This window comes from Cyprinodon tularosa, unplaced genomic scaffold (assembly GCF_016077235.1).
Source record: "Cyprinodon tularosa strain WSP-4 unplaced genomic scaffold, ASM1607723v1 ctg115, whole genome shotgun sequence".
In the NCBI taxonomy this organism is placed as follows: domain Eukaryota; kingdom Metazoa; phylum Chordata; class Actinopteri; order Cyprinodontiformes; family Cyprinodontidae; genus Cyprinodon; species Cyprinodon tularosa.
In genome coordinates this window covers 715,936-726,107 of record NW_024037948.1, presented here as the reverse complement: position 1 = coordinate 726,107, position 10,172 = coordinate 715,936, and the positions used below count along the sequence as shown (strand labels likewise).

The 10,172-nt window shown below is 37.2% G+C and overlaps 1 protein-coding gene across 1 annotated transcript; it reads left to right on the top strand.

Moving 5' to 3' along the window:
- Positions 1 to 194: 194 nt before the first annotated feature.
- Positions 195 to 9,142, top strand: cunh9orf64 (chromosome unknown C9orf64 homolog). Its single transcript, XM_038305678.1, has 7 exons — positions 195 to 313; positions 1,793 to 1,997; positions 2,863 to 3,010; positions 5,121 to 5,233; positions 6,622 to 6,765; positions 7,580 to 7,775; positions 8,847 to 9,142. Exons 2-7 carry the CDS (start codon positions 1,809 to 1,811, stop codon positions 9,074 to 9,076), a joined length of 1,020 nt encoding a protein of 339 aa, XP_038161606.1. The 5' UTR covers positions 195 to 313; positions 1,793 to 1,808; the 3' UTR covers positions 9,077 to 9,142.
- Positions 9,143 to 10,172: the final 1,030 nt, after the last annotated feature.

Below are 10,172 nucleotides of genomic sequence, written 5' to 3'. Positions count from 1 at the left end.
TTTAACATTATCAATGACTGCTTGATTCAGTTACTAGAAATCTTAAAATTCAACAGAGGATTTTAAGAAAGTAAATTAAACTACTCTTTCGGTTCTCTGTATCCCCACATGTTCACAAACGGTTTGCTTGGAATGGTTTCCGCGCATGCGCATAACGAGCTCCCTCCTTCCTTGTTGTGATTGGTCGATCAGACGGAGGGTTTCACTGATTGGTTGACAGCTACAAACCCGGTAGTAGAAACAAAGCGGTCGTTTTTTGCTTTTAGTAATGGGGGAAAAAAACATCTGAGCAGAACCGAGCCACAAGCTAATAGTAAGTTCAAAGATAATGTTTAAAGTGGTACAGATGGTAACTAAATGCAGCACTGACGAATGTTAAAATTGTTGATGGACTTTGCCCTTCCTGTTAATATTAAACAATATTCATACCTTTTAATGTCAGTTTTTGGTGTAGTTGGTGACCAGACAAAAAAAATAAAAATCTGCTGTTTCTCGTTTAAAGTTTTCAAAACCGTTGATTGAATTTTATTTTTTTAATGCAGGAAAAAGTGTAGAATAGAATTTCAGTGCTCATGCATGTTTAGTCCCATACTTCATTATTAAAGTTAACGTCTGCGTTACTTTATATATGAAACACCTCAACGGTGCTTTAAATAACATTACTTAAACGACATCGCTAAGAAGCAGGCGGATGGAGGATTAAATGTTTGAGAAGTTCAAAGCAGGTTTCAGTTAAAAAAGTCCTAAATTTCAAGTTGAAGCTGCAGATCAGGAGTTTCCAACCTTTTTAAGGGTAAGGGCTGCACCATGGGCACAGAGTCCTAGGCAGACCTATGAATCTGAGGAGTCAGCATTCACCTAAATATTTTGTCATTTTTGAAATCCCTATAAATGCTTAAATGTTCAAAATTATTGATATGATGAAAAGAAAAAAAATCAAACTTAAAACCGTTGGTGGACTTTGCCCTTCCTGTTAATGTTACACAATATTCATACTTTTTAATCAATCTGTCATTTTTTGGTGTAGTTGGTGACCAGACAAAAAGAAAAAACATCTGCTGCTCCTCGTTAAAGTATTCAAAACCGTTGATTGAATTTTATAAAAAAAAAAAGAAATGTCTGGAAAAGGTGCTCATGGCTCATGCATGTTTAGAAGTAGGCTACCATACTTCATTATTAAGATGCTGAGGGCACCCCATGTGGTCCTTGAGGGCCCCTTGGTGCCTGTGGGCATCACATTTGTGACCCCTGCTATAGAGATCAATCAAATAGTTAGTGGATTCTACACAGAAGAAAAGTGTGCACCTATAATTCTGTGAAGAAACAAAATAACCCTACATATCCGCCAACATATGTTGTGAAACATAGTGATGGCAGAATTGTGCTATGGGGATGATTCTCCATAGCTAGAGTTAATAAGAAGATTGATCAGGAGAAATCCTGAAAGTTACCTTTTTGAGGCAGAATAGACAAAAAATCACATTCCAGGCTGTCCTTGTCAATGCTTTTAATCTAATTTTAGAAATGTAATAGGCTCTGTTTTATCTCATAAAAAATCCCAACGCTGTCTTTGAACGATAGCCTTCAAGACCTGAGCATGATACACCTCCTCAGTAAATTATATTGAAAACTGTAAAATTGCTATTAGCACTGAAGCATTATCATGGACGCTATATTTAGCCTTAATTTTAAAACCAGCTATATATTCTTTAGATTTGTGTTTGATGTGTGTTTCTGAGAAACCGAGTCCTTTCATTTAATATGGGATGTTTTCTTGTTTTTTCCGTTGTAGTTTTGCAGCAGTGATCATGGAGAAACCTCTCCTTCCCAGGGAATCTGGGCGATTTGTGGCACAGCACAGTCGAGACGTTTTTATCGAGGAAGCTGGAGTGCAGAAGGTAGCAGAGATGCTCTACGGCCTCAGACACAGTGACGTCCTGACAGCTAGTGGCTGGAAGATGGCCAATCCTCTGGCTCCAGCACCAGGCTCTGATCAGGGGAGTTTCTCAGCACCACAGGGCTGAATTAACTTTCAGCTCAATGCAAATGTAAAAAATCACTTGCTTCCATAGATGGGTTTAAACAGAATCAAAGAGAAGTTAGAAGAGGGGATGTTCCCTTTTTTTTTATATATATAATATATTACAATTTTTTATAGTTTGTATAAAATACAAAATGTTCAAAAGTTGAATGAAAAAAATACATTACAAATAAATGCAGATTGATGTTCTGAAATTAAAAATGAGAAAAATCATTTGAACCAAATAACATTTTTGAAGAATTTGCTGCTTTTGGGTTAAATTAGATTTAATTTGAATTATGAATATTACAGGTTTTTTTCTTTTTCTAACAACGTTTTTGTTAATTAAAAAATGTAACTTGGTGTTCCACATAATGTCAAGCTTAGGGAAGAACTAAATCAAAATGGTACTAAAATAAAATGTCAAGTATATAATTATCTAGTAAACACACAATGTAGAACTTTCCTTTTTTTATGTTAATCTTTAAATGTAAGGATTGTTAACATCCCAACATTTGGACACTTGTAAGACAATATTAATGAGTCCGAAAATGTGAATTTTTTTATCTTAAATAATTTATCCCGAAATCTTTATTATTTACAATATTACTTCACTATTAAAATTATTAATTTTCAGTCTTAAACTTTCAGACTGTTATGTGTTGAATTTAGTAAAATAATTATTGTACCATTGAAAGGTAAAAGGATTTAATAATATTCCACTGTAATGTATGAAACTAATTAAAACGAACATCTGATTAAATGTTTGTGCAAAACTATGTAAAGAACATTCCACTTTCCAGTGATTTCTACTTAACGATGGTTTTTTAATAACCCTGTAGGCGTTAAACTGGGTATTTGTTGTCGATACCATGAACTTCTCCTTCTGGCCAGAGAACGGGGCACAGCAGTGTGAGGTGACCTATAAAGGCACCACTTACACTGGCTACATGACCCTATGTGCTGCCATCACCAGAGCCATGGAAGAAGGTAAGAGCACTTCACTACGTCATGTACCTTAATTCTAGCTTTTGCCGTTTTGATCTGAACGAGAAGGAGCAGAAGGCAGTAGGTTGGTGTTCAGGATGAGGTCTCTCTCTCTTTCTCTCTCTATTCTTTTCTGCATTTGCCATCTTTGGGAGGCTTGGTAGGATTTCTTCACTGAACCCTCATCTTTTGTTTTTGACCACCTCCAAATTTCAATTTCATCTTACCACCAGAATTTTCCCATTGTGGGACACTAAAGGGATTTTCTATTATTTTTTGATTCTATTCTGTTCTAATTTCTGCCTCCTTTTGCGCAAACATGAATACATGGAGATGCACACACCTAAACACAGTAGCGACTACACAAATACACGCACAACAGATAGGAAAGTGCCACCAGAGATATTTGGAATGACAAACATTTAAACTGCAGTTGCTGCTTTTATGTGTTTCTCGTTTTGTTTTTCATCGTTGTTGTTACATTGTACTTTTTCTTTCTCCCCCTTAAAGGAATAGTACACCCAAAACATGATTAGCCTTCATTTTCTACTCACCCCCATGCTGAACAACACTCTGGAGTACTTTTTTGATATCTCAAATGCATCTGGAGATCTGGGAGGCTTCTTGCTGTCTGCTGACATTCAAATAATGGAGGTCTATGGTGACCGAGACAGAAAGGTCCATAAAAGTCCACAAAAAACGTGTCAATATTCCTCCATACTGCTCGTCCAATGTATTCCAAGTGTCCTGAGTGGGTAGCATCCAGAATTTACTCGAAACGAAGTCATTTAGAATGTTTTTAGAGCATAAACAGTAGTGTATAGGATTTCCTGTAAGCGCGCACATGCGCGCTCACGACGCTACGGAAGCCGGCAGACCAAACCAGATGAAAGTGCGCATTCAGCGTCTGCTCTGCCAATAATGCAAGCGTAGAAGAAGAAATGTGCTGTTTACCTGTGCAAAGAAAGAAACAACGAAAGAAAAATGTCTGAGGACTTCAGTGTTGAGGAAGAGCATGAGTTCTTTACCGAGCTGAATGCGCTGGTTTGGTCTGCCGGCTTCCGTAGCGTCGTGAGCGCGCATGTGCGCGCTTACAGGAAATCCTATACACTACTGTTTATGCTCTAAAAACATTCTAAATGACTTCGTTTCGAGTAAATTCTGGATGCTACCCACTCAGGACACTTGGAATACATTGGACGAGCAGTATGGAGGAATATTGACACGTTTTTTGTGGACTTTTATGGACCTTTCTGTCTCGGTCACCATAGACCTCCATTATTTGAATGTCAGCAGACAGCAAGAAGCCTCCCAGATCTCCAGATGCATTTGAGATATCAAAAAAGTACTCCAGAGTGTTGTTCAGCATGGGGGTGATCATGTTTTGGGTGTACTATTCCTTTAAGCGGGAAGGTCTGCGGGTAGATGATGGCTCTTATGCCTGTAATACAATAAATTCATCATGTAATACCGGTAATATTTCCATCCACCCCTTTTGGAGGAAATCTACCTCGACACTGCCTGGCAGCCAGAGCCACCATGCTGTGGTAGTAGACTGAAGAGAAAATGGTACAAAAGAAGAAGAAGAAAAAAAAAGGTTGCAAAGAAAATAAGATTTATCCCAGTTGGGGGAAAATGTGTGAATAGAAAAGTCCAAACACTGAGCCATTGGCAGAAAATGCTGCCACAGTGTCACTGTAGATGACACGGTGGCATTATGCCATGTGGCTATTTTTGTTTTCTTATTCCTAGCAGAAAATAAAAAAAATGTGGTATTATTATGGCCACTTATTGTCTGTGTGCCCTTTGTAAGCTCGGAGTACGGGGGAAATTGCTGATGGCTCTGCATGAGGCTGATGGTGAATTTATAATTAGCATGAATGGCTCCGGATATGAATCAGTTATGTCTCGTATGGAATACCACTCTGGATGTGTTATCGCTGTGCCCTTTATATTTCTGACAGCTTCTCTCAGTAAAGCACGGATAGTCCTAGCTAGATTGTGCTTCAGTAGAGCTTAAAACATGAAATTAGAAAAAAATTCTTTAATTTTTTTTACTAAACATTATAAACCATAAATAATAACCAATATAATTTGCCTTCCCTTTCCAAAGGCGTTCCCATCACTGATCCCAAATACTTTTCCCAGATGAGTGTGGAGGAGTTGGAACACGTTCTCCGATCAGACAATGACACGGGCATGCCGATGCTTCAGGAACGTCACCAGGTTCTACATTTAACCTACATTTGTTTGTTACTCTGTTTTTCAACTTTTTATAGAGTGAGAAAAAATTGGACATTATGTCCTCCAGCAGCCTAAGCCTATAGCAGCATAACTAAAGAAATAACTCAGGATAACCTGAGCCTATCCGACTGTAAGATTCATCAAAAAGGAAAGATTTAAGCCCAGTCTCAAAAGTAGACAGGGTGTCTGCTCAGAGAATAAAAATTTGAGTTTTAGGGTATACAGGAGAGAAGTCTTAAAAAGTAAAAGATCTGCCTCCAATTCTACTTTTAGAAACTCTATGTGCCAGTAGTTAACCCTTTATTAAAGGGGTCATAGAATGATTATGTAGGGTATTTGGTGCTGGTCCTTAAGGTCTCTGAATAGGGTGTGTAACATTGGTTGGGCTGAAAATGGCATACTTGCTGTTCTATGAGCCCTAATGCAAACCTGGCTAAAAGCCCCAGAATGAAACAGGTTTAGTTCCTTTTATGGTATGCTCAGGAATATTTAGGTGAGCTGTGCGCTGATTGGTTGGTTTACAATGAGAATGAGGGGTAAGGCAGGTTCTGAGTACAGGCCAGAACCAAATAAGGCAACATCCCAGAGTTTACGTCAACTCTGGTGGAAGTTTGTATGGTGGAAGTTTAGAAATGTGAGATTTGCAAAGAGAGGAGGTACCGATGGGGTTTGAACTTCTCTGTACGTCCATTTCACCCACTGAACTATCGTTATTCATCTATGACAATATAAACTCTGTTTTGCATTCCATGACCCCTGTAAGGTGTTAGGCATTAGAAAGAGAATTTTATATTGCATTCTGGATTTAACAGAGATTCATAAAAGGAAGCTCAAATACAAGAAATTTGATTTTTCATTTATCATTCAAACTATTACTATATAAGATGAAGGTTTTTATGTTTTTTTTTTTATAGTGATGATAACCAATGCGTTTTCACCTTCACTCTGACAAAATAGTCCCAATGGTGATAGAAGGAAGTTCTAGATACCAACTGAATATGGAATTTAAACGACCTGTCCTGTTTTATAGATAAGAACAAGCTTCTTATTTGTATTAACAGAAACCAGTTGAATTACAACCAAATTATGTGGTTGATTAAGAAATGATCAAAGCCTCTGGTACCAATGCAAAAATTCTTGCCTTGTTCAAGGCAGCAAATTTAATGTAAAAGCATAAGATTAAAATTTTCCTTCCAGAAAACGGTATTCACTAGAATATATATTATATTATTACTTTATTGTTGTTTCTCATCAGTCATCTCTATTTCTATATTTATTTACTCCCTTTCTAAAACTAGTTGATGGTGAGCAGCTCATCTCATTTATCATGTTAGATCTGTGTCCTTTACAACCTGAATCTTTCTGTCCAGGTCCTCGCTGAAGGCGGCCGCGTGCTGCTGGAACACGGAGGAAGTTTCCGCAGTTTTATCAGCCAGGCTGGAAACGACGCTCGGAAGATGGTGGAGCTTATTGTGGAGAAGATCCCATCCTACAGGGATGAAGCTACCTATGAGGTCAGTGGACTGAATAAACACAGAAAAGGATGAGGAATGTCTGAATTTATACAAACTGCAAAGATATTCAGTACACTGCAAAAAATCTGAATCTAGATAAGTCATTTTTTATCAAAATAAGTGCATTTGTTCTTGGATTGAGGAGGTAAAAGAGACATTTTGCCAGTGGAACAAGACAATTTACACTTAAAATAAGAAAACACAATTGCATTGTCTTATTTCAAGTGCATTTTATCTAATTATCTTATTTTAAGAGTAAAATTACTCATTCCATTGGCAAACTGTCTCATTTACCTGCTCAAATTAAGGGTGAATACACTCAATTTAAGAAATTTTTTACTTATTTCAAGATCGTTTTTGCAGTGTAGGTATCAACTGTCAGTTGCTCCCACTGTCTTTGTGGTTTTCTGGCCTCCTTAGGGTTAGCTACCTTCCACAGCCTACTTTCTTAATATTTAATCCTTTGATTATTAAACCACACATTAAGCCTATTACATTTCTCTTAAACAGCTTAAAACTACCTGCCTGCGGAGGACTTTGAAGAAATGTTAACATGATGGTTCCCCCTTCTGTCCAAAAGTAGAATGACATATATCTTGATGCTGATCAAAAGTGTTCATCTTAAGGGTCGCTCACAGTTTTCAGCATTTTTTTTGTGTGTTTTTTAAGTAAAATATAAAAAATTGTGAAGGACACCCTTAAACTACTGTTACATAGTGATTCTTAATGTGTTGAAGTAAGAGCAATAAATTTCAGTAGTTGGAGGCTGAGTGAAGATTAATTCAATGTTGTGCTAATCTGCTTATTGTTTAAGGGCAAAAGGATCTCCCTCTACAAGCGAGCCCAGATCTTAGTAGCAGATTTCTGGGGTGTGATGGAAGCCAGAGGAGAGGGTGACATCATCAACATGGACTGGCTCACCATGTTTGCAGACTACAGGGTCCCTCAAGCACTCGTGTATTTGGGAGTGCTGCGATACTCTGATGCACTGATGCAGGCGTTGAAGAACGGTGAGAAATGGAGACATGAGTGTTTACTCGATTTGATTAATGTATTTGCTTTCTTTAAGAAAATGTTCATACCTTTAAAACCTTTACACGTTTTTTGTTGCACAAATGGGCGCCTGCTCTGCTGCTGCACCACATTACCATCCAGCCTTCTGTCTTTCTTAAAAACCAGAAGCTTTTATTAAGATTTTTCTGTCTGGCCAACACAAAGTTTCAAATAGTTGGATTGAGCTGGAAGCAAAATATAAATCTTAAAAGTGTGGCCTTCTTCTATATTCTGTACCCCTGACTCAATACTATGGCGTATGATTTATTTATGGCACTTACTGCTTCATATATTTTGCTAATTGTTTCCATCAGTTTTGCATATCTGGAAATATTTGCCACTTGGATTTTAAATGAGAGCATCTCCAAACATCGGTTTGGAAATTTTGCCGCGTATTATGAACAGGATTTAGGTCTGGGTTTTGACTAGATCATTCTTACAGCAACCATTTTCCTTCTCCTTGTCTTTGAATAGGGGAGGGGTCACACTAAAGGGGGAAAATCTCAGCCAAGAAGATTGCGCTGCTCTGCACCAAACTCTATCAAATACTTAATTTTTATGTGTGGAATCAACTTATATATTGTTGCTATGCATTATGTTTTATCAGTTTACGGCATTTATTTTAATTATTATAAACAAAAATGTGATTAGAATTGTACTTGAAGTTTTTAATTGAACCAAATGTTGCGTTTTACCTTGTGTTTTGCATGCAGGCTTTGGTTTTGTTTCAGAGCATCTTTTTCCACATGTTTGTTAAATTCTTTCTTACCTTTTCCAAAAGATCAGATTTCAGAAGTGCACATCTAATATTTGTGCTCTTGTCTCCCTAAGCTGCGAATGTCTGCAGCTTCTATGGATTCCCCATTACTTTGCTGTAACATATGCACGTCACACTTTTCAGATTTTCCTCTATGACTCTGTTAGTCTCTCATGCTGAATTTCAATATAATATGGGCAAATTCCAAGGTGGCTGTTTTAAACCAACGGAAAACAGAAAGTAAATAATCCTCAGGGGTGATCTCTCTTAGGTGAGCTGCTACCTTCAGGGGATCGGAGGGAGGTCGAGATCCGAGGATGTTCGATTTGGTCTGTGGAGCTGATCAAAGAAAGTCTGCAGAAGCTTATCCAGGAGAGAGACGGAGCAGTCAGCAGCATTAACTCTGCTATCATTGACTTCTACCTTTGGCCTTTTGCTAAGCAGCACCACAAAGAGATGGCCCACATTCCCATTCACCACACACGCTGCATTTACTACTGATCTAAGCAGAGTATTGTGACAGGCTTCATTTTCTGCTGTAAAATAAACTTTGATTCAATAAAACTGGCCAGTTTGCAGTCAGTGAAAATGTTTTCACATTGAATATTTTATAACAAATGTATTTTGTGACTATTGAAGCTATATTATTTATTTACATCATGCATGTTTTGAAGTGGTCAGTGGGATTGATAAGTATGTTATTTATCCCAAAGGAAAATAAATCTGTAACAAATTCTAACAGATGTTGATAGCTGAAGGCAGGAAGGATCTTCTGCATCAGTCTGTCTTAGATTGGATCTGAAGGAGCCTTTGACTGAAGACACTGTTACAGTCTCCTGCAGATGATGCGAACGGTTCACCTTAAAGTTATTCACTTTATGAAGAATTTGTCTTTGTAGAGTTCTAGAGTTCTTGTCGAGTTTCTTTAGATCAGATGAAAAAAAAGAAGTACATCATTCTAGGTGATTATACCAATGCTGCCTTTAGCTAACAATGCTTTATCTTAAGTTGTTCCAACTGCAAAAAAAATCCTAAAATATTCTCTTTGTACATTTTATAAATGAAACAAATGTTCATAAGTATTCAACAGACTTTAAAGGAACCAATCTAGTGTAAAGTTTTCCCGGTCAGTAGTTTTGCATTTTGAATTAGGGCTGACAAAACAGTCCAGATTCCTTAAAATGGTGGAGCTGGTTTGCTCAGTCCTGGCTTTGCTTTTCTTCTTTTTAATCAGAAGCTGAGAATCAGATTCTTTTTTTTTAGCATTGTTGGTCAAATAAAGTGTCGATATTTTTTTTAAAGTGCAGACAATGATCACAACAGAAAAGTGGTGACCAGTCGCAATTTACTGAACATGGAAACAAATGATAGAAGAATTAATGCAACCAAAAAATCACTTTTATAATTTATCCCCAGTTCTTCTGGAAATCTCCGACATTACCAACTCTTAAGCAAGGAGGGATATTTTCTGTATCAAAACACAGATTGTTTCAATTATTGATTGCATTATATAAGACTGCACTTCTCACTTTTTAAATCCATAAATTGTAGAAAATGTCTTTATTTTCATTGTTTTGTAATTTCCGTTCTTTAATAG